This window comes from Punica granatum, chromosome 6, assembly GCF_007655135.1.
Source record: "Punica granatum isolate Tunisia-2019 chromosome 6, ASM765513v2, whole genome shotgun sequence".
Classification (NCBI taxonomy): Eukaryota; Viridiplantae; Streptophyta; class Magnoliopsida; order Myrtales; family Lythraceae; genus Punica; species Punica granatum.
This window is the reverse complement of record NC_045132.1, coordinates 131866-156075: the sequence shown is the minus strand read 5'-3', so window position 1 is coordinate 156075 and position 24210 is coordinate 131866. Positions and strand designations below refer to the sequence as shown.

The following is a 24210-nucleotide window of genomic DNA, read 5'->3' as shown; positions in this document are numbered from 1 at the left end:
GTGAGCCCAATTAGTCCCGGCTTGAGATTTTTAAATGGATTTGCAGAGACCTCACACATGGGGAACAAGAGAACATGCGCAATTGATTTACATCCCAATACACCAAAAGAGGTAAATGTACCTAATGCGAAGTGTTGATGGCATCTCCCACTGAGACTCGCAACTTCCACTCCAACCTGATGGGCGTCGATAAAAGATCACTTAAGCACAATGAGGCATGCCTCCCTCAATAACCAGGCCCCTGCAAAATGAAACTGCCAGCGCGGGATTCAAGCACGCTTTCTGATACCTAGCTGCCTACCCACGTACATGAACCATATACCTTAATAGTTCCATGACGATGCCCTTGCTGCTACTTATATAAGAATATGGCAGAGCAGCAAATTAAGAACGCGATTCCTACTTGAGGTTCAGCCTCCAACCATTTCTCACCTTACAAGAACCAGTCGTGGTCGCTGAAGCTATTAAATCATATCATTAAAGACCAGCAGGATGGGGCCAAAAGTGGGCCAAAAATTTAAAAAAAGAAAAGAAAAAGAAAAAGAAAAACACACACAATATAGACACATCCTACACTCATTAAAATAAGCATTGATATCACTGCATGCATCCAAAGCATACACATTAGAGAACTAGTTCGGCGACAGGAAGTGCACCCGAGCGAGCAAGTATTCTTTTCCAGCTATCCAAACACCAGTTTGTGACCACTGCACATCCTCCCAGTCCAGATTCTCCTCCAGGACCTGCTCATTGAGAAGAAACTTATCAGTGCATTGCAGGACTAATCTGCTTTTACCTACCCGCCTACTTGCAGTTCATGTATAACTGAGGCATAACCATAACACTATTCTCCAGTTACAGATCTGCTAATCCTCATGCAACAAGACTAACTACTGTGAAAGTAGGGACTTTTATCACTCCCAAGCTTATAACATATTCTAGTGGCACCATATTTATAAAAACAAAAGAAAACGTTAATGACCACATCGAAGAGGGGGGGGGGGGGGGGGGGGGGGGGGGGGGGGGGGAGGCATGTACCTCCACGTATTCAAGGGGCAGAGGAATTCCTATTGAGCGCATTACTTTTTGGGGAAGTGGCTTTTTACAACGAGACCACCGAAATACATCAATCACCATATTGTCGCTTTCATTTCTTTCCCCATTCATCGAATATGCGTGGTTATTCTGGGACTTCTCTGAGTCTGCCTCCTGCAGCTGAACGGTGGCTTTGACCATCTTCTCTCCAGTGAAAGACAACTCGTACCTTTGGATAACTCAATGCAGGAGAATAGATGGTCACAAATTGCACAACAGAAACCTGATTCAACTCACTCAGATTAAGTTTAAAAGGCTCTTTGATGATTCTATCCTTTCTTATGCAATTTCAGCTACCTTAATCAATTTTTTAGGTGGGGGGGGGGAAGCTTTTAGCTACCTGCATATGGAAATACATTCAAACGATTTTCACCTATAAAGAAGAGGAAAACGCATGTCTATATGGCTAAGAGGGACCAGAAAATTTATCTTTCAGGTAGCAAATTAGTCCTGCATATTTGAAATGCAAGGGTAAGTTAACCCAGCATCACATTTTTCCTAAGATGATTGCAATTTGTTCTCTTGAATATGATTGCAATTTTTTCCTAAGATGATTGCAATTTGTTCTCTTGAATATGTTAGATAAAGACACTAATGGGAGACAAGTCACTGCCATCCATCAATATAGAGGAGCACATCAAGATCCAAATTGATTATCCTATTCCTTGATCCCAGAACTTAACATAAAATTTTGGGTGGAAAAACGTTCTTTCAATTCCATACACTGACACGGTGTTGAGGACGCAGGCGGTTAGTCCATCAAGGAAGCAAGGTAAGCATTAGATGAGCAGTAAGCAATACCTGCAGGAATGCGTTTCCAGATACAACACTTCTCCCTTTTTCAACCGTGCAGATGTGTAGAGTGGCTTTTTCAGACCCTTATCAGCAACAATACTTAAACTGTACTTAATCCTGTAGGAATTGGAAGCAGTGAAAAAGTGACTACATCGCCCTAGCCCCAAGGCGTAGATATATAAATCAATGAAATAAAATTTTTACTTCTTAACGAAAAGAACAGAACATGTTTACTTAGGCTACAATAAAACATCTTTCAAATTGCATCAGAAACGTTTTAACTCTCTCAAACTAAGAGATCCCTACAATATTCATCTACGAGAATGGTCAGATTCGATTTCTAGGTGATGCTACATAAAATGACAAACTTCTGCATGCATGGCAGCAACATTTTGTGGCTTTTGAGGTCTTGTCCCCCAATTTTTTGGGAAAACTGTATACAAACCCCATCTTAAAAAAAGCAAAATTGAGTGAAGTGCATGCAGTGCTTACCTTTCACATAATGAAAGGACATGACAAACTCAGCTATAACAAAAAAATTTAAAATAAATTTGATTAGATGAGCAAAGGATTATACAAACATACCAAGGCTCATTGCATAAGTTGTATTGTATTGTAACTTCTCGTACAAATCTTTGTTGCCGTAATGCATTCTGAAAAAAGGAAAACAGCATCAGCATTTCAGCAGAAAATAAGTTTGTCAAGTCCTGGAAAATATTTGTGGCCACTAGAAGGCAAAATCTCATCACTGTAACAATATTTCTTTCTGGTGTCCATCAAACTTCTTTTCTGGCACTTACTGAACTTCATATGCAAGAAGCACCAACCGCTATTTTTATGATTCCCAAGGATAAAGAAATTGACTGGCTTTTTTAAGAGGGTTGAAACCATAGAGGATATACAATAGACTTACAAGTGAAACACCAAAATCAATGAGATGACAAATAGTCAAGAATGACGGGAATGAATATAGCAACATATAGAAATTATTTGCAGAACTATTGATCCTCTAACATCTCAAAGATATCCCAAACCTTCAACAAGTCTTATAAGGATCAGTAAATTGAGTGCAAAGTAAACATATGCGACAAGTTTGACTAAGTCAACAATTTAAGCACATTGAAATATGAAGACTCGCTATTAATACCGAAGCTGCTGCTCTTGTGGTCATTGTCCGCTCCACTGCCACTGGGGCAAGTGTAGGCTCCACTGTTGATGTATGTGTAATACAAGGTTCAAGATCAATTGTACCACCCCCTTTCTGAAATAAATTTCAAGAGGAAACATAAGTTAAAGGACAACTATTATATAGAGAAAGAATAGTAATTATAAATTTTCTTGCAGCACAACCCAAAAAAATATATATATATATAAATGTGTATATATATATATATATTACTTTTTTACTATTTTCAATATGCTCTATCAAATTAAACATTAATCAATTTATACCATCTTTATTCCATTTCATTGGTGATTCATAATTTGAGTTAGCAGGAACATAAGATTCCAATGAGTTCACTGCAATTGACTCTTCAATAGTGGAATCTCATCTTCATAAATAAGTGGCAATGATCATATGATAATATATGAACATTTCTGATCATATGACAATACATGGACAATATTGCATTTTCAATTAACCTTACTTTAGGTAGATGCTGTTTGTATCTGATGATTTCATCTTCTATGTGTTCATGAATGGGTCCAATCATTCGTGAAGGATATAAAAATTTGACAAAGAATATATTTATCTAATGATAAAAGCATAAACATGGTTAAGAAATAAGTATCACCTTCACGATGCAGCAGCGCTCAACGCAATAACTACAACCAATTGCAGCTCCCCAGGCACGGGAACGAACATTGTTTCTCAAAGTAGAAATATAGCCTGCAACATTTATCCTTCCCAAATTAGTAAATAAAGCACACATAGATTAAGAATGACGATAAAATAATAATAAGACAAAGAATCACCAGATTTTAGATCAAAGGTTGACAAAATTGACTATGAACAGACCTTTCCAAGGTTGGAAAAGGGTGGTCTAACAAGCTAAAGATGCTCTCCCTAAGGCATTCTTCTAACCCAACCTCTCTTCTATTGCTCTCTTCGGACTCGGAGACACATGCACTGTATAGTTATTGGAGCTTAATGTACCAGTAGCACCACCTTTCATGGCCTCATAGTAGAAGATATAAATCTATTCTCATCGAGACAAAATTGCACAGAATAATGATTGGATCATGATAATAATTTGCTGGGAGGCTATTGAAGCTCAGTGCACACATCAATTGAGGTCTATAGGACTCCACATTGATCAAAGGAAACTCTTGTTCCATCAGAAGATTTTACAGAGCACAGATGAAAAACTCCAGAATCTTTTACTCCAATCAAAACACGATAGACACTTATTTTTCCAGTTCTCAGTCAAACACCTATATTTGCATTATGCGGACAGATATCTTCAACCAATCATACCATCAGGTATACCATCTAGGTCTTAAACAAGTAGATGGTAAACAAAATGCATGCTTATAATTGCATTTATCAAGGCAATACAAGAACTGCACCAACACTTACTTTCAAGTGGGGGAAGAACTCTAATAGTTGCACGTAGTTCTTGGATGGCAGAAGGCGGTGGAGAAGCTGTGGGTCGGCAAAAACCTGTATGCATTAGAACTAGAAAAAAATTCCATGTTACTCCTTTACTGATGCAATACTCAATTGCATGAACCCACATACTGCGCAGAAAGTCATTGCAATAGCACATACCAGCAACAAGATCAGAATCGTAAGTATATATGTCAGTCCCCCAGAGCTGGCCCCCTCTAACCTGCTCACAAAGATATTAAACGGAGTCAAAACACAAAACAGCATGATTGTGATACGGAATTTCAACAAACAAAGCACTAGCTCTTAGACCATGCTCTGTGAAATCAGGATGTAATGACTAAACTAATAACTGCCAAATAGTTGCTTATGTTTTAAGTTTCTTCTCTCTTACTCACTCTTTCTTCCCCTTTTTGAAGCTTGTGGCAGTACATGTATATTCTTGTTATGTTTTTTACTTTTTTTTTTAGGGGAACGTCATGTATCTTCTAATTGAAATTAATCCTAGAATTTTGCAGGTAACTATTTTTTCCCTTTAAGGAACATATGCTCATTACTGAAGCCACCAAACCTAAATAAAATCACATTCATCAAATTACTATCGTAAGAGTGAGAATATGACAAAATATATCCGAGTGTTTACAGATCGAATAGAATGGATTATTTTAAGAACCTACAAATTAGCTAAATTGATGGCTTATATGTGGTCACTCTTGCAAATGGTGTTTAGAGCATATCAGAAATGTGAAAAGAGTAGTCCCCTGATGCACAATTTAAATAGAAAATCTCTTTAAACAGCATAAAGGAAAACCAGACACTCATCAACAAGATATAGCACAGGTGACCCACAAGAGATACATAAAAGTTTGTCTTGAAGTGCATTGACATTTGAAAACCATCCACTGGATGAACTTCAGCTTTCATTGATAGAAGACAGCAGATGCGACAAAAAAATAAAGAAAGGATAGCTTTGTATATGTACTCATAATTCTCCTTCGTTTTGTATAATATATATATATATATATATATATTGTATATGTTCTCAAAATTCTCCTTTGTTTGGTAAACACTTGCAAACTGTTGGTGGCTTATCAATGAAATTCTTCTAATAATCATTTCGAATTTCTGAGTATGTGCTTGTATGTAGACATAGTCAAGGAGGCAGTGATCTTACTTGGCGATTTGTAGCAGTAACATGCTCTGCTGGTATTCGAATTTCGAGAGTTGGACCACCACGAGAGCTTTCCCCATTTTGATCAGATGGAGATAACTCATATTCTTTCCACAATTTAATCAGTTCTTGCATGGATTCACCAACTTTATATACAACCGAACAGACTTCAGCTTTGCCTGAAACTTCAGCAGCACAAAATAAAAACGCAACGTAAATTCAAGCTATCACGAACGCATGCTTTTCTAACTTCACAAAATTCAGATGTAACTTGAGTTCATGATTTTCGCAAGTTCTGAAAGCAAAAGATCAGATCCTTAATATTGGACCAGTCCAAGCAATTATTGTAGAAGATATACAGAGAAACAATATTGAGTAATGAGAACAATGTTAGACTTGTCAAAGGACGAGAATCTTAAACTAGAAAGCTCCCATTCATAACCAACAGTTTATTTGCTATAATAACTCCATATAATAAAAGGAAAACATATATTACGGTTTCTTAATGAATTGGAGCAATAAAATGTAGCTTGCTCATATGGGAAGATTGAATATAATATCTTCCCCCATTAACACTGTCCACATTGCAAGCATATCCTTAGGTCACTAAAATCATGCCAAAACTCGCCAAAGTCCTTTCATCTATGCCTACGAGGTATGATACCATCGGCTACCAACACCCAGTCACTACATTCTTCCAAAAACCAAGTGCAGAGCTAGTGTCGTTCCCAATATTATATAATGGGAGAATTTGGTGTCACGAACAATTCTTATTTGTTGAAGTTGACCAAATCGGCTCATTAGCTTTGATAGTAATAATAATAACTACATAAAAAGGAAGTAAATAATGTGGTTAAATACAGTGTGAGATTGTAAAATCACTGCCTTATTCAACACAAATCTCTCCACGCAATCATTCCCCTTCTTTCTCTACTCTTCACCCCCCTTCTAATCCTCCTGGTATCTTTCTCCTCTCCTCTTTCACCCAAAATCTTCCTGCTTTCCGGTTATTAAAGATTTCAAATAGTGCATATTGTAAAATGAACCCGTTATAAATATATATTATAAACATGGCTGACTATTCATATGTGAATTTATGTTTAGTTCTTTCAAATACCGCACCTTGCAGAAGGACGACAGTTATCTACATATTGTAAACACTGCAGAATATTCACGTGTGAATTCATGCTGATTTTTCACGAATACTTAATACAACTCTCAAGTTATTTGTGGTGTTTCCGCTGTTTTTAATGTTAAAAAAAATTATATATTACATCAAGCACAATATGGTTACCAGGCCTATGGACATTCTTAAGACAAGTTGAAATCACAACACGCTCCACTACAGTAGAAGCAACGAAGCTTAAATAGTTTAGTGATACTCAATCTGTTCTTGCCATTAGAAGCTCCCCCAACAATCTTTCAGGGCAATATAATGCATAGCAACATCTTACCTTGAGACCTGCCAAAAGAAAACAAAAGAAACACATTTTAGCCTTTCTATAATCAATGTGACGGAGTCTAGGGAAGAATACATAAACTAAATTTACATAGTTACTTTCCAACAAACGTTGGAGAAATAATGACAAGCACAGTATATACAATGATAGGCATAGTGGCACAATCACTATGGGTCAGGTTAATACTACATCTACAGGCAGAAGATGATGGTTTTAAGAACCAAACAAGCAACCAGTTTTGACCATGCTTTCAGTGAGGCTGGTTACGGAAGCCAGATGCCTCCTTGGGCAACAATTGGCGTGGCATTACTCCTCAAAAGTAAGTACAATAGTTAGTTTGAAGCATTGGTTTATTTCCTAATGTTGGATGCAACTTCCTCCAATTTTCACAAGAAGCAATATTGCCACTAAATCAATGTTGCAGATTTCCCTGGCTATCAGCACACAAGGTCCAGAATTTAACCTTTACTCAAGACTATCATAGGAAATAGGGGAAGATTTTCCATACAACCAAAGCCTGTATTGTATCCTTTTGAGCCACATGCAGGTTAACCTGACATTGTCACGTGATTGATTTTGTAGTAATTGATCTCAGCATGGATTGGTTGAAAGGTAAGAGCTCCGGGCGTTAGAAGGGATTGAGGGAAAGATTAGTACGGAAAACACTCCATCTTGGGTTAACTGAATCTTTCTCTTCAGCATTTACAGATTCTTCGTTAACAGCTCCCTTTCTTTTAAAGCTCACTTTTGTTTCTGACAACGGAGAATTTTCATTCAGCGTATATGCCTCTCTAAGACTCACCACTTGAAAAACATTAACGTATTCATACCAATAACAGAGAACGCTCAGACATACCCTTCATTATCCTGCATACGGGACCTAAAACGAGAGTCTCGACTTGCTGTTTGAGGGCTGCCTCTTGGACGAAGCATTCTCTTGCGCTGCTGGACTCCATCATAATTGAAAACTTCCCTTTCCCTTTCTGCCCCATCACCATCTGCATATCCATCTTCTGATTCTTTGTCATATCCTCTACCGCGCTTCTCAATCTTTTCTCCTTCTATGTTTGAGTCTCTTTCTTTCTTCTTGTCCTTGGGCTCCTTATCAGCATGTTTCCAACCATCAGAGTCTTTATGTTTCTTTGGCTCCGCAGCTGGATTTTCTTGCTCTGTCATTTTGACAGGCACATCCAACGACTCCTTCTCAGGGTGTAATACATCTTTCTCCGGACCAGTCCACATTTCCCTCTTTGAATGATCTTTTTCTCTTTCTTTTAACCTTTCCTTGTCCTTTATGAGATCTTTCCTCTCCTTATCCCACCTCTCCACTTCTCTGTCATCTCTAGCAAACTCTTTGCCATCACTGCTGCTGATACCTACTGGCAGAGTACTCCTACGATCGCTTCTCTCCTTATCCTTCTCTCCCCAATCACGATGTTTCAAATCTTTCCTTTTCCTATCCTTATCTTTCAGCTTATCCTCAGCTTTCAGGTCAACTTTATTCTCCCCAATAGCCTCATGTGCTTCACCATAGCCCCTCTCTTCCATGGTTGAATCTTCTTTCGTAGTCTCAAAGGGCCCTTGTGAACTATTGCGTGAAATATGCCATGAATCAATACTTACTCCCGAAGAATCAGGGTATCTTTTCCCTCGGTGGTACTCCTTTGAGTCCTTCCAATTCAAGTAACCACTTCCAGCACTGTGACCATCCTTTTCCGCCTTGAAATCACCCTTAAGATCAGTATGACTCTCCGCATCATATTTTGTCTTTTTACTCTCATCCACTCTAGTCTCGAACTTGCCATCTTTGTCAATTTTTCCACTCTGGATATCCCTTTTTGCTTCAGAAGAATACAATTCCCTCTGATCCATCTTCAGTTCTCGGTTCTCAACCCTGGGGTCCCTGTTATCCTTTAACTCCCGCGATTCCAATCTGCTTTCAGAACCCGCGAGATGGTCTGAATGTGAGTCATCCATTGACGATGATGGCATTCGATAAATTGAATGCATAGGAGACCTCCTATCTGCATCGCGGGATTCTATGCGGGGAAGCTTTGCTATCCGATTTTCTTGACCCAAGTCGTGAGAGGGATGATAGTCATTTGATACAGCTGACATAAGCCTCGGGTATGAGGGAACATCCTCGTGGCCATATTTGGAAGAAGAATGGCCACTCTCTTCATGAGATTTTTTGGAAGCACCACTCATGATTCTTATCCAATATACGTGTGAGAAAATATTCTGATTCCTTGTCTTTTAATCATCTAATGCACACCCCAATCTGCAAAACACAAAAAAGGGCAGTCTGATGAGCATCTCCATTTCCTAGGTATAGGTAGATTAGTGTTATTGTTGGGAGCTGGCTGAAACAGTACGTTTTGATGCATCTAGAAAGCCCATAATGAGAAGTGCGCTGAGCTTAATCGAACCAACAAAGGGAAGGGTACCTTATTCGGGTCCGTACAGTACCCATACGGTAAAATTCAGCACCCGTTAATACTGCTTTATTATATATCATCTACCATCATCTACATAAGATGAAGAGAACAGAAATAAATAAATATAAAACTGACCCAGGTTCGTTCCCGGATCCTTAAGAAAAATTCAGATGAAGGAGACAAAGTGAAGCAATGGGGAGCACTAGATATTCGATTGGAGAGCTCCAAAGAACTCGTCGGAGGTTCGGTCGAGTTCGTGCTTTGCCCTAATGGCAGTTCGGTCTTCCTAGTTACGTGCACAGAGAGAACCGCAATTATCAACAGGAGCGTGCAAGTGGACGTCGATCACCAGTTAGGCAAATTAAAAGAAAAGATGTGGGAATGAAAGAACCCTAAGATGAGAATGGGCACCTGTTGCTGTGAGCTTGGCCGGGACGGCTGCAGACGCGGAGGTAGCTGCTGCGTGGGGGAGCAGAGATCGAGGACAGTTGGGGATGAAAGGGCAGGGAGGAAGAAAAATTGGAGCATTCAAGGTCCGGGATGGGCAGCCAGTCTAACAATAGCAGCAGAAGAAGCGAAGCAGCAGAAAGATAGAACTTCTTCAGGTTCAGGCGAGAAAGAGGCAGAGAGAGAGACAGCATTTATTTATTATTACATCTACAAAAGAACGGAATAGCTCTGTTCCGTTGAGAATAAGCGAGGGCGGCGAGAGACGACGCTTGCAAATGAGGGCTGGGCCTGGGCCCTGTTCAGCATCAATGGGCTTTCATAAACCGATTCTGCTCGGCTCACTTCACATATATCCGTTTCTCTTTTTCTAGAGTTCACTAACAGTTTAGTCCTCCAATTTTTCAATAGCCACCACTTGAGTACTTGAATTTTCAAAAACGGGAATTTGATCCCTCAATTTCAATTCCGTCTAACAGTTTGGTCCTATTGTCAAGTGGTCTTAACGGAAATCTGACGTGGAAGAGTGAAGTGAAAACGTAATTTTCCTAGCTAACTCGGGAATCAAATAGAGAGAGTGTTAAATCGAGCACGATTTCGCATTCATGGAGGTGAGTGAAGGTTACAATGGTATGAAGTTTGTTGTTTTCCAGCCATAGAAGATCGCAGAGAGACTTCCTCGTGTTGACCAGTGGTTGTGGACCACTGATATTCGTTTTTGTTCGGTTTATTTGTCGTTTTGGCATTTATATGTTGGCTAGTAGGTGGACAAGAACAAAAAAAAGTAATTTTTTTTTAGTTGTAGACCATACTTGTCTTTACGGTGTTGGGCAACATGCTATTATTTTGTCTTTGTTTATTATATCCCTTATTTGTTTCTTTTTTTAAATGTCAGACAATGTCAGAGGAAAATGATTGGTCGGATGGAAGATATGAGACTGGTTCTGAAAGGAGTGAGGATGAAACATACGGACCTGAATCAAAGGAGTATGAGGAGAATGAGGATGATGATGAGGAATTTTTCGCAGAAGCATTTCAATTTGTAGATAAAGTTGCAAGTGATGTAGCCGAGTCTTCAAGACATAGAAAGTTAAACTGGAGAGCTAATGTTGGTATAAATATTTCCTCAGAGAATGATGCGTTAGAAACTGTTCCAAAGGTTGAATATGATGATATTCCAATAACTGAGTTTGATTATGCAAGACATATTACCTGAGGAGTATCAAGGACTAAGAGGGAGTAATGACAAAGACAATGGGATCATGCTTGCTGATTTTGCCCAGGCACCATTTGGTGACGTCCATTTGGAGTTAAAAATGGGGTTTCCCACCCTTAAATTGTTTAAAGAGGCCGTGAAAGACTATAACATATATCTTGGGAGAGTTGTGAAGTTTAAGAAGAATGACAAGATTAGATGCAGTGCTGCTTGTATTGTGGAATAATGTGAATGGAAAATATTATGTTCATGGGCTGAGCATGCAAGGGGTTATCAGATAAAGACCTTATATCCCACTCACACTTGCAGCAGGGTCTTAAAGAATCCTCTAGCCAACAGAAAATGAGTAGGAAAAAAGCCAGTGGATGCCATGAGAAGTTATCCTACTATTACAACCAAAGATGCAGCGAAATTCATGACTTATAATTATCAAGTTCAATTAGTGGAGATTAAGTTATATAGATCTTTGGAAATAACCAGAGGTATTGTTGAATGATTTGAGAAGAAACAATTTGCTGCACTTTGGGATTACTGTCAAGAGATTAGAAGGAGCAATCCTGGGTCAACTGCATGGTTAAGTGTTTAAAGGATGGATCAAAGTTTGCCTCCTAGATTCGAGAAAAATTACATCTGTTTTGAAGCAACCAAAAGAGGGGCATTAAGGGGTTGTAGACTTATCATAGGTCTTGATAGTTGTTTCTTGAATGGATATTGTGGATGCACTCTATTAGCAGCAATGACTCAAGATCTTAACCAGGCTTTCTATGTCATTGCATACGCAGTTGTTGAGATACAGCCAGGCCAACCAGGTGAGAGCATACCAGTTTTCATCCCGACACTTGGACCAAACCTACAGAGAAACAACCAGAAAGCTTTGAGGCCACCCCCACGCAGGCCTCTAACGCCAGCAACTCCCTCACGTCCATTTCATGCCTCAATGCCGCTTCATGCTTCTGCCCCAATGCCAAAAACTATACCTATGTCAGTGCCAATGCATGCTCTTGCCCCCAGGTCAGTGATTGGTGGTCATGCAGTAGGGTCTCCTCCTCCACCATTATTTCTTCCAAGGACGACTAGAAGTACGGCAAACAAGCAAACTAAGAGGTCCACATCTAGCTCAAGCCACAATTTGGCAACTCAGGAATCATGCTCCACACAGGTTCAAAAGAAGAAATAACATGAAGAACTGAAGTAGCAACTAAGGAATCATTAATGGAAGCAAAAGCATTTTTTGGTATATTTAATGATAGTACATATGCAAGTGTATAGGAACTGATATTTAGTCTTCTTTTGATCTTTTCATATAGTTGATGATATGATTAAGTTGGGCTTTTGGTATAGTTGATGCTGATGGTATATGAAATGTCAAATCAGGTACATTTGTATCGGTGACCAAATGGCAATTTCTTGTGGTCAGATTGTCGTTTTCGGACTAGTTAATACCATTTTTTGTGGTCTTGAAATGTTTGTCTTACCATTTGGACTCTAACTTTGTAATGGAAGTTAATATATGCAACAATTATTCTCAAGAATGTTCAAAATATGGTGTTACTGCACAGTTGGTATTACTGAAGTTAGTTTTTGATGTCTCAGTTACTGCTCAGTGTCTCAGTTGGTGTTACTGATGGAGTGCCTCAGTTTGTTCTTTTCATAGTTCTCTGGGTCGTTGAACTGAAGTTAAACAAGACTGAGTTATTTGTTTGTCTTGTGTTGTAGTTAATTGTACATCAGTAGCATATATACTGATGTAAAAGCAAGATACATCAGAATCTATGTTTTGTAAGTCCTCAATGTATCTGAGCAAAACTTGCAGACAAAACAAGTTCCAGACAAAAAAAGATACATCAATAAAAGCAAGACTAGATGTACTAGTGTTACTGCACTGTTGTTAGACTGTGCTCAGTTGGTCGGTGCTCGATGCTCGGTGCTCAGTGCTTGGTGCTCTGTGCTCATTGCTTGGTGCTTAGTGCACAGTGGTTAGTGCTTGCACAGATTAGTGCTTTGTGCTCAATTATCAATAGTGCAGCATTTCAGTTGCAAAGTAAGATATAAATGCCATAAAATTGGTGAAGATGCAACAAATGATATAAACAATGGCTCTTCATTAGATATTGTCATAAATCAGGTACATTCAATTTATACATGCAGAGCATCCAGAAAAAAAGAAAAAAAACCAACTCCTAAGCACCATCTACCCGTGCCGGACCATCAATACCAGCACTCCAACACATTGATCAACTACCAACACGATGATCAACCCAACAGATTGATCAACTACAACGGCCACTTCTAAAGGCCACTTCCATTACAACAACCTAAAAGCACACCACTGCACATTTACAGTCCAACGCACACCAAATAAGCCAGCTTACTTTCCACAATTTCAATGCCAAAACAATAACCAACAAAGCCAATATCAAACACAAAAGCCGTAACCTTTTCAACTGTAGCTCGTTGGTGGCATTCCTACTCCTAAGCTCATTGATCAACCTCTGATCAGAAGAGGAGTTTGATAAGCCAATTTCATCTTCCCATTGAAAATAACCGCAGCTTAGACCTTTGTTCCTCTACTGTGGGCACCGATAAAATGCCTTACCAGGATTGCATTTGGTGTTTGAAGTCATCCTCAAAGCCCTTCGCCCACAGTGACAGTAGATGTCTTCATCCCTATTACTGCTCCAATTGCTCTTTCTTCGCCCGCGATCACATAACCCATCATCTTCGCCATTGGACATGCTTAGACTGCTCGTTCTCCTGCTCTTGGGGTAGAAGGCTAAATCCTCACGCTACTGACGGTGATTACAAGGGCTCCACTCTGATTGAGAATTGCAACTTATGGTGCTCCAAATTGGGATTGCAATCAGTTGGAGGATTTCAGAAGTTTGGTGATTAGGGTTTACGGTTCGACTGGAGGATTCTGGAAATTTGGGGCTTAGGGTTTATGGTTTGATTGGAAGATTTTGGGAAATTTGGGGATTAGGATTTTACGTTCGATTGGATGATTTTGGAATTCGATTGGGGAATTTGGGGCTTAGGGTTTTCGATTGGATTGTAGGAATTGGGGATTAGGGTTTCGAAAGGATTTGGAAATTTGGGATTACATTCCGATTTCGCTTGTAAGAAGACTAAGGCAAGGACGAAACCGACGTCGTTTTTCGTAAGGTTGACAAACAACGACGTTTCGCGTTGGGGGAGAGGTTGGGAAGCAGGGCATGGCGCCGTTTTGTTTTTCGGTGTGTAGGTTGCGAAACGACTTCGTTTTGGTAAGGACGTGGCATGACTTTGACACCGTTTGAGCCAACTCAGCTTCCACGTCAGCTTTCCGTTGAGACCACTCAACGATAGGACCAAACTATTAGACAAAATTGAAATTGAGGGATCAAATTCCAGTTTTTGAAAATTCAGGTACTCAAATGGTGGCTATTAAAAAATTGAAGACTAAACTGTTAGTGTTCTCCTTTTTTTATACTATTAGAGCTTGCACTCGCGCCATGTGCGGCTGATAGATTAACTTAAGTTATATCAAAATCTTCCGAGTAAAACGAGAGAAAGTTGTATTAAAATGAAAACAGAAAAAAAGAAGAATAAGCAATGGAAGGTAAAGAGGAGAGGAAGGAGAAGGAAAAGGGAAGTATGGCACATAGCTCGCCGCGAGAAGATGAGAGAAGAAAAAGTTATAAGAAGAGCAATAAATAACACAAGGTTGATGGTCATATCAAAAATAAAATAAAAAATTAATTAATAAAAAGTAAGGAATTAATAAAATATCATAATCAAAAATATTTATAAAATCAAATTTATATATTTGCACTTGATATTTGTAGTGAATGTGCATAGCGTTAATGAGCAAATAAATATGTAATGCAATTAAATAATTTGCTGCTAAACAATTATCAATATTTGAAATTTTTTTGCAATGAACTATAAGGACAACATTAAATAAATTAGGGATTTTGATCCAAAATGACCAATGGTTTACCCGTTTTGTCAAATTTATCATATGTTTTTTTTGTCAGATATATCCTATGGTTTACTTTTTGCATCAAATCTATCAATGTGTTATATTTTATGTCAACATCTAACGGCTGTGTTGATGTGACACGTGGAGCGATAGTGAACCACACTTGCCACGTGGACATTATGTCAGCACGGCCGTTAGATGTCGACGGAAAAGATAACGCCGTGATAGATTTGATGCATAAAGTAAATCAAGTGATATATTTGACAAAAAAATAGGATAGATTTGACAAAACGGGTAAACCATAGACCATTTTGGGTAAATTTCCCAATAAATTATAATATATACAAATTTCTTCATTTGACATGATTGATGTAAAAGTTATACATTACATATACTTAAATCATTGCAATGTTAATAAGAGCAAAATATCTACATATAACAATCTCTAACTATTCTAGAGCATTATCTCCTATACTAAAACCTATATTTATACAATGTATAAAAATTTTAAAATTCATTTTGTTGTGAATCATTTTTAAAAAAAAATTGAAATAGACTTGTTTTTAAAAAAGAAAATTAATTTTTTATATTAATACATTTAATGCATAATAAATTGGTTAATTCTGTTTTACATTACGTATTATAGATTTTAATGTAAATCTTATTTAAACAAATACATTTGTGACCTCATATAATATTAAAATTTAATTTTCTAACCGTATTTATTGCATGTGATACAATTATATATATATATATAGCATTGTTATCAGAACAGGATCGGACCGGCTGGACCGAAAACCAACACTATGTCCGGTCCGGTCTGCTTAAAAACCCAAATGGCAGAGTTGAACCGATCGGTTTTTGAGCAAAATTTCATTGAACCGATCGGTTTTATGGGCTTCCTATTTAGTGTAAAAATTGATAAATTGTGTAAGGATTTGAATAAATGACCTCTTGCTTCCCATACTAACAAGCTATCAATCAAGCAACCACTACTTTCTTGTTTTTTTAACTATACTTTTAAGTACTTATTACAATTCAATATTTATTTTGAAATAACAAATATTAAATATAGATATTTTCTTACATTATCTTTATATTTATTTGGAATCATCATTATTCTATTTTAATTATCATAATTTTTTTAATAATATGAATATTTATTTTATATTAATTAAACGTGCGGTCTGTCCAATTGAATTCCTAGTTGGACCCATAAATTCATGAACTCATACCCCTTCCGATTCACCATTCGGTCCGGTTTTGATGGCACTAATATATAGATAAGATAAAAAAATGATGTATATTCCATATAATATATCCAGCTGCAAACGCTCCAAAGGGTTGGCCGTTCTGTTGTCTCCGCCACCACAGGAGAGCAACAGTATGACTTCCGGCGCTGGCTCCGATTCCAGCAGGTACCATACTTACATTCTCTATCTCACGCCTTCCTTTTTCCTGCTGAGTCAGCTCAGTCGCATGTATATATATATATATATATATATGTATGTATAGATTAGAGAAGCCATAGATGATGAATTTGCTGGGACTGACTGAATGGCTGACAGGCGATTGAGGGCGTTTAAGCGGTGGATGAAATGGCAGTCGATCGAATGCAGCGACGCCCTCCAGCTCACCGACAGCCCTGATCAGGGGATCGCAGTGAGAGCCCGCTGCGACTTAAAGGAAGGGGATGCGGTCGCCACCATCCCCAAGACAGCTTGCCTCACCATCAAGACAACCGGCGCCCAGGAGATGATTGAAGCCGCCGGTCTGGAGGGCTGCTTGGGGCTGTCTGTCGCCTTAATGTTCGAGAGGAGCTTGGGCCAAGTGTCTCCCTGGGCTGGGTACCTCCAGCTCCTGCCTCCTCAGGAGCCCATTCCCCTCACCTGGACTTCCCGAGAAGTCGACCTGCTTCTCCGCGGAACCGAGCTCCACAAGGTCGGTCTCCTCTTTTTTTTTTTTTTGGGTCGGCTGCTGTTGTATTTGTTGTTATGCCGCCAAGCTAACCTTGTCCACTAAACATGCTGTGCTGTGCTTTTCTGTGCTGAGCAGGCCGTGAAGGAGGACAAGGCTCTTATTCGTGAGGACTGGAAGGAATGTATCCTGCCCCTGCTGGATTCCTTCTCAGAGCTCAACCCCGGTTTCTTCGGGGTCAACCAGTATCTGGCTGCTAGAAGTCTCATTGCTTCTCGGTCCTTCGAGATTGATGACTATCATGGATTTGGCATGGTCCCATTGGCAGACTTGTAAGGCATTTAATATTTAGCGATTAATTACTCATAAGGATGTGCTACTAACCTCAATTTGTGCTCCCGGCTCCCCCATTGCTGTACAGTTTTGAAAGCTCTTGCGCTATTATCATTATTTCAGCTGACCGCGATTTAGTCCATAGGCCGAAGATGGTAGAACTTTAGGTTTCTCTATATCTATCTTGTGATCTGATGGAACAGAGAGCCTATACCCACATGCTTCATTTGCATGAAACCAGGTTTAATCACAAGACTGCAGCCGAGGATGTACACTTCACCTCACTATCTTCTCATAGTGAATCTGATAATGATGATGTGGATGATGACCAATTAACTAATGTCTTTGATGAGAAGGCATTGGTTACATCTCCCTCTGGTAACAATTCCGAGAGCAATAATGAAGTTGATCATCCTCCTCCCTTGCCAGATGATTTCACTGTATTAGGAATGATTATGGTGAAAGATGTCAGAGGAGGGAACGAGGTTAGAGTGGCGCTTCATACATTTTAAATTTATAGGAATTGCTCTCTTCGCCTCGGGGTACTTCATTTATATATGCAGTTCTAAGCGCGGCATGCATCCTTTTGTTGCAGAGTGCATTTTTTCCGCTCTTAAAATCTTTCTGTTGCTGATCAACAGGTTTTCAATACCTATGGGTCTTTGGGTAATGCAGCGTTACTTTACAGATATGGATTTACCGAGGAAAACAACCCTTATGACATAGTGAATATTGACTTGGAACTGGTGCTTCAATGGAGCTCTTCTTCATTCTCAAATCGACACACCAGAGCACGGGTGGCCTTGTGGAGGAGGTTAGGTTATTCTGGATGCGAAAGTCAGGACTCCGAGTACTTTGAGATTTCATTCAACGGGGAGCCTCAACTGGAGCTACTCATTCTGTTATACATAATATTGTTGCCTGAGGATGCTCATCGAGTGTTGGATCTTGCAGTTCCAACCAAAGGCAGTTACAGCTCAGGCAAGATTTTGCCCCATAGTGACACCTGTGTAGGGCAAATAGCATCGGAGATGAGCAGGGATTTAGTGCTGACAGAAAGTGTTTGTAATGCACTTTTGTCACTTGCATACGTCAGGGAGAGTCTGTATGGTATGAATACGATCGAAGATGATGTTGAAGCTCTGAGGAGGTGTTGTTGCAACCGAGAGAGAAAGTTGTATCACTCTTTGATGCTGCGAGTGAGTGAGAGGAGGATCTTGGGGAAGCTCAGGAGTTATGCTTCTTTTAGAGGTGTATCATTTGAATGTGCAAAAGCCTCTGAAAGGAAAAAGTTGAAGAGGAAATAATCATAAAGCTCAAGAAACTTCTGCTCTATTTTCATCTTCCTGTGCTGATTCCATCCAGATTATGCCACTATACAGTAGGAGCTGAAGCTGATCTTTGCAAGACTTGGGTGGGAGGATGTATTAGCTTGAGCCAAGTTGTGGTTCATTTATATGGATAACTCGGGTTCTTCTGGTTTGGCTGGAAAAATATTCCACAAGGGATCAATTTTGCTCTGATTGAGTGCTGTACTTTTATTGACTGAAAAATTAATGATGGAACTGAAAGGGCATGTAATGGCATTGCATTTCAAATATTTGTGTTATACCATCCCATCATCAGGATGTGATTGAGTCGCCTTTCTCAAGATGCGGATGATTCCATTATGGTATGTATGTATGCGCTGGTTACCATCTATAAGGAGCTTGTTCTTATGAGTGTATCTATGCAGGTAATATGGATGTGATCCAGTATGAAGAGAAAGTGGCACAGGAGAAGGAAGCCCCATCTGATGCCATGGCCATGCATGTCCACTCACTGCATGTGGCCGAGCACATCAGAGGTTACTCTGGCGCCGCTACAGTTTGTTATGGCTCTTATCACTTCAATGCAGCGTCTACCAAGCTTAGCTTGATTGCTAGTTTTGGATGGAACCCAATTTGCGCACATGCGTTTTCTTGTCTATTGTGTACGTCATGTATCGATGTTTACCAATGTGCAGATGCACAGCTTAAATGCTTCCCGCAGAGAATTGATAAGCGAGAGGCAAAAGGTAAGACTGGTAAACGGCTGACTGATTAAGAAACACTGACTCAGATGATTGACAAATTATAAACCAATGATCTCGGCTAGCATATGGCATGGATAGCTTTTCTGAACCAAAAGCAAACACCATTAAGCCTCTGCATTTTTCAAAATTACGAAAGGGAGTTGGAGGGATTAATTAAAGATGATTCTCTCTCGTGCGCGCGCTTGTGAATTAATCTCCTTCCTTCAAAGCAACATCTAACCCATAACTAGTGGAGAGTCTAAGCATGTCTCCTGTCCTGTTCCATGTATGTGGTCTTCCTGCATGCATTAGAATAATCATATCATTTAATCTTATAGATGAGATGGGTATAATAATCATCATATTATATATGTATATATATTGTGGTGAAAGTCTGAATTTTGGAGGTTGCAGCACTGCTCTTTTGCAATTATAGATAATCATAATGACTATGGACTAGCTAATATCAACAGCACTTTTAAAGATGTGGTAATAATCATCACTAAGAATCTATTAAATGTACAACCAAGTCTATCTGTTCTTTGGGGGGGGGGGGGGGGGGGGGGGGGGGGGGGGGGGGGGGGGGGGGGGGGGAGGATCCACTGTTAATCCTATATATGTGTATATCTATATGTATCTACAAGCATAAAAAGGGAGAAACACCTTCTGCCTGCCTGCCTGCGCGTCTTTCTGCTTTCGTACTAAAATCAAATTTGCAAAAGAACCGAGAATATATATATATATATGTATGTATGTATGTCTATAAGAGCAAGAAACAATAGTGGCATGAATCTAACATAGCGTACAGTCTATATATGGTGATGAATGATGATGATGAGTGAGAAAGGACTGGAAAAGAAAGAGAGACCTGAAAGTGATGGTACCGCACGATACGAGGTCTCTTCCCTTCAATGTCTTCATAGGATAGGATCCTTCCTCATTAGAACTTAGAAGCTTTGGCCTTTGGCGCTGGTTGGTTGTGTCTCCTCTTCCTGTCTCTGGTCAGCTGTGAAGGGAACCTTTTTTTCTTTTTCTCTTTTTTCTTTTTGATGATTAATTAGCTAGCAGGAGTAGGAGATCCATAGATCGATAAAGCCATAGCTAGCCACGTAAATGTCAATTTGGAATATGGTCCAAGCCAAAGCACCTCCTCATTAATAACCAAAATCTAGCAGCAGCAGCAGCAAGCCTCCCTGCTGCTCGAGCTCCAGCTGGTTGCTAGGCTGGGCTGGCTGAAAAGTGACCAACCAATTGCTGAGAACATCAAATAATATATTATTATATAATACAGCCACATCGAAAACATAATAGGGTACTTAGTGGGATTTTGATCCGTGACTCTATGTCTATACCTATATATATATTTATATATATATATACACACACACACACATATTGTGAGCATTGGTCTGCTATTGCCAGAGACTGATTGTACAAGCAAAGCAAAGCAAAGCAGTCACCAAACTCTCTCTTTATCTCTCTCTGTAGTGTTTAAATGATATATTACTAATGACTATCAGAAAGAGAAGTCCCATCCCATACCCCTAGCCATCTTTCAAGACAATCCCTAGCCCAGTCCTACTCCTGGCCACACATTACAGGCGGCAGTAGTAGTAGTAGTACCCTTGTCCTGACAGCAAGCACGTAATTAACAAGCCAAGCCAGTAGTCACTGCATTAATTAATATATACACACAAACACACACTTTAGATTAACTAACAATTTGCTTGGCTTCCAAATTAATTGAACCCCATTCCTACGGAGTCATGGCCGGCTCTTTCTCTCATTTTTATTATTGTTATTATTACATATATATCTCCATATCCACTCAAACTTCTCCCTCTCCTCGCGTCTCCCTCTCTATATTCTACATACAGAGAGAAGACCTGCAGAAACCAGGAGGACTGGACTACTTGAAAGGAAAAGCATTTACTCATATGATCAGGAATATATTGAGAAATAGGAAAGAAGAGAAGATGGATACTTGGGACCAACATATTGAGTTGACGGGCAAGAGGAACCGATATGCGCGTAATGATGGAGGAGGTAGCGGGGGAGAATTATCCCAGCAGCCTTCACCACTGCCCCTGCTAGCATCCCGTCGTATTACTGGTACTGCAGCTGCTAGCTCTCCCTCCCCATGTCCAAAGCAGCAGGAGGAGGAGGAGCCAAAGCCAATGCTAATGCCGATAGTCGTCATGCCCAACAACAGCAGCATCAGCAGGACCAGCTGCTTCCAAATCCACAATAATGGAACTGGAAGATCATCATCAGCCGTGAGGTACAGAGAGTGCCAGAAGAACCATGCAGCATCCATCGGTGGCAATGCCACAGATGGATGTGGTGAATTCATGCCCAGCGGAGAAGAAGGCAGCAACCTCGATGCCCTCAAGTGCTCCGCTTGCAACTGCCACCGCAATTTCCACCGAAAAGTGGAAGTCAAGTTAGAATGCAGCCGATCTCTATCCCCATGCCCCGACTATGGCCCTTCTTCATCCCTCCTCCATAACATTGAGAGTGGGAAATCCATTATCAGCCTCCTGAAACTGCCTGCCACTGGGGCAGTACGAAGCCATGGTTCGCCGCCCATGCTGACTGCTGACAGCGATAGGAGGGCCAGCTCCGTCCCTTTGGACTTGATGGATGATGCTGAGAAGGTGAAGAAGAGGTTCAGGACAAAGTTCACACCTGAACAGAAGGAGAGGATGCTGGCGTTTGCAGATAAGGCTAATTGGAAGATACAGAAGCTTGACGACTCAGTGGTGCAGCAGTTCTGCCGAGATATTGGGATCGAAAGACGGGTCCTCAAGGTTTGGATGCACAACAACAAGCACACCTTTGCCAAGAAAACCTCAACCACCTGAAGTCGTACGTACCCATTGCAACTGGCCGGCCTGCAGGTGGTCTTAATGCTCTCCTTTTCTGCATCCTCAGGTCAATACTCCAATGAGTTTCCCTTATTCTGATAGGTTTCACTATTTGTAAACTGAGAATTTTATTGGCTCATTGTACCGTTAGTCAGAGCTTATGTACACAATACACTGGATTGACGCTTGCAAACTCAACACAATTGACTGCGACTGGTTGTTTTCTATTGTTGTCACTCTTTCAATCGATGGTTTTCCTGAGGAGGTTATTCAAACTCGATAACTACATATCCTACCATTGCCAATTGTGAATAAGAAGGAAGCCTTTCAAGAATGTCATTGAGAGATCACATTTCTGAAGTAGCATATTATTGTACAGAGCATAGAGCGTGGTCACTCTCCTGGTGTAAAAAGACATGAAGATTAATTTCGAAATTGGACAGTAGGGAGGTGTAATTATGAGACCTTACTTAGCCATGCACGCATCCTTCCTGCAGATGGGGCAATTATATTTTTACAATGAGCTCTGAAATGGTGGCTCTATATTAATTAGCTGCGGGCTAATTTCTCCAGCTTAGTGGATGATAAACCATCCCAATGCCAATACCAATACAAGAGCTCAGTTAGTTCGACTGCCGATAGCCTCGGATTGGTGCGTCCCACCATTGGTCTTCGATCACTGGATAAACTCTCAAAACATGTCCCGCCTTTTGCTAGATTGCCCAATCTCTGCAAAGTCTACCAGATAGAACTCCAGATTGCTATCTGGATGGCTCGAGTTTGGTAGCACAACTGTCTAATACTCCCCGGAACTTAACAAGGCACTGGAAAGACAGACTAGTGCTTAAGCTTATGACAACCACGCACAGAGATCAAAAGCATATATGTGAACTCTCAGAACGTACAAGAAGCATTTCTCGCTCGCAGTTGGGCTCAAATCATGTTAAATTTTTATCAGGCTTTAATAGGTCAAATGACCCACTTTTGTAGGGTTTATTTTTTAGCAAACCAGCTGAGGAACAGGGGCGGCAGATCTGAACAGAGAAGATCAGATCAGGACAGCAGAACAGGGAGAATTACAGAGCAGAATTCGGATCAACAGGGGCAGTGCGCAGTTGGAGATCAAACCTCGATCGGGATGTGAAACGAACTCCGATTGAGACGAAATTTTGACAGCGGCTTCACGACACGTGGGGCAAAGTTCTGAACAGTCAGAATCCCTATTAGAGCTCTGTAGGTGCTGTTTCAGCTGGTTTTATAAACCACACGGTGTGGGTGATGAATTTGGTGTTTGGGTGATCCAAGAGTGTGTTTCTCTTGAGTTTGGTGATCCAAGGGTTTACCCTTGATGAAAAACATTGTATTACCTTCATTGATAGTGGATTGTTGATTTGGAGTTGGTCCCGTGATTTTTCCCCATATCGGGATTTTCCACGTAAAATTCTATGTGTTCTTTTCTTCATTGCTTGTTGTTGATTTGATTGGTTCTTATCTCGATTACACTAGTAGGGGAGGAAGATTAATCGCTGCGTTGTTGTTTGGTTGAGCACATCCCTTCCCAACAAGTGGTATTAGAGCCTTGGGTTTGAGAAGTTTGAGTTTTTTCAGTGTTTTCGAGATGAAGGAGTCTACAAGATCTATGTTCAAGTTGAATGCAACCAACTACTCTATATGGAAGTCTCGGATGGAGGATCTTCTATTTTACAGGGACTTGTAAGATCCCATTGAAGGGGATTCTGCGAAACCCAAAGATAAGGATGACAAGGCTTGGGAACGCACAAATCGGAAGACTATTGGTTTGATTCAGTAGTGACTAGACAATAGTATTTATCATCATGTTGCTCAG

At 40.0% G+C, this 24210-nt stretch overlaps 3 protein-coding genes across 6 annotated transcripts; 2 read left to right on the top strand and 1 right to left on the bottom strand.

The window, feature by feature from the left end:
* Positions 1 to 369: 369 nt before the first annotated feature.
* LOC116211729 lies at positions 370 to 10172 on the bottom strand. Of its 3 annotated transcripts, XM_031546227.1 has the most exons (13): positions 9982 to 10123; positions 9580 to 9660; positions 7989 to 9413; positions 7127 to 7134; positions 5676 to 5857; positions 4664 to 4724; positions 4472 to 4570; positions 3687 to 3781; positions 3038 to 3151; positions 2476 to 2543; positions 1897 to 2007; positions 1039 to 1264; positions 370 to 743 (listed from the first exon to the last, which is right to left on the bottom strand). In XM_031546227.1, exons 3-13 carry the CDS (start codon positions 9338 to 9340, stop codon positions 633 to 635), a joined length of 2427 nt encoding a protein of 808 aa, XP_031402087.1. In that variant the 5' UTR covers positions 9341 to 9413; positions 9580 to 9660; positions 9982 to 10123; the 3' UTR covers positions 370 to 632. The 3 variants fall into 3 exon arrangements, with proteins under 3 accessions (XP_031402087.1, XP_031402086.1, XP_031402088.1); XM_031546226.1 differs by lacking the exon at positions 9580 to 9660 and having other exon boundaries at positions 9982 to 10172; XM_031546228.1 differs by lacking the exon at positions 9580 to 9660 and having other exon boundaries at positions 5676 to 5851; positions 9982 to 10172.
* Positions 10173 to 16475: 6303 nt separating this feature from the next.
* On the top strand, positions 16476 to 19095 carry LOC116211721 (ribosomal lysine N-methyltransferase 3). Of its 2 annotated transcripts, XM_031546216.1 has the most exons (5): positions 16476 to 16612; positions 16763 to 17135; positions 17250 to 17443; positions 17686 to 17929; positions 18086 to 19095. In XM_031546216.1, the coding sequence occupies exons 1-5, from the start codon at positions 16491 to 16493 to the stop codon at positions 18749 to 18751; spliced, it is 1599 nt and encodes a 532-aa protein (XP_031402076.1). In that variant the 5' UTR covers positions 16476 to 16490; the 3' UTR covers positions 18752 to 19095. The 2 variants fall into 2 exon arrangements, with proteins under 2 accessions (XP_031402076.1, XP_031402077.1); XM_031546217.1 differs by lacking the exon at positions 16476 to 16612 and having other exon boundaries at positions 16752 to 17135.
* Positions 19096 to 20105: 1010 nt separating this feature from the next.
* On the top strand, positions 20106 to 22591 carry LOC116211722 (zinc-finger homeodomain protein 4-like). The gene has a single exon (XM_031546218.1). It carries the CDS (start codon positions 21264 to 21266, stop codon positions 22359 to 22361), a length of 1098 nt encoding a protein of 365 aa, XP_031402078.1. The 5' UTR covers positions 20106 to 21263; the 3' UTR covers positions 22362 to 22591.
* The last annotated feature ends 1619 nt before the right edge of the window (positions 22592 to 24210 follow it).

Bases quoted from the DNA above. Each gene is read 5' to 3' on its own strand.
- LOC116211729 (XM_031546226.1), bottom strand. From the start codon at position 9,340: ATGAGTGGTGCTTCCAAAAAATCTCATGAAGAGAGTGGCCATTCTTCT. The intron at 3,782-4,471 runs GTAAGTGTTGGT...TAAATGTTGCAG, and splicing joins AGTTCTTCCCCCACTTGAAA to GCTATATTTCTACTTTGAGA. The intron at 2,544-3,037 runs GTATTAATAGCG...TCCTTTTTTCAG, and splicing joins CCACAAGAGCAGCAGCTTCG to AATGCATTACGGCAACAAAG.
- LOC116211722 (XM_031546218.1), top strand. From the start codon at position 21,264: ATGGCCGGCTCTTTCTCTCATTTTTATTATTGTTATTATTACATATAT.
- LOC116211721 (XM_031546216.1), top strand. From the start codon at position 16,491: ATGATGTATATTCCATATAATATATCCAGCTGCAAACGCTCCAAAGGG. The intron at 17,444-17,685 runs GTAAGGCATTTA...GCATGAAACCAG, and splicing joins ATGGTCCCATTGGCAGACTT to GTTTAATCACAAGACTGCAG. The intron at 17,930-18,085 runs GTTAGAGTGGCG...GCTGATCAACAG, and splicing joins ATGTCAGAGGAGGGAACGAG to GTTTTCAATACCTATGGGTC.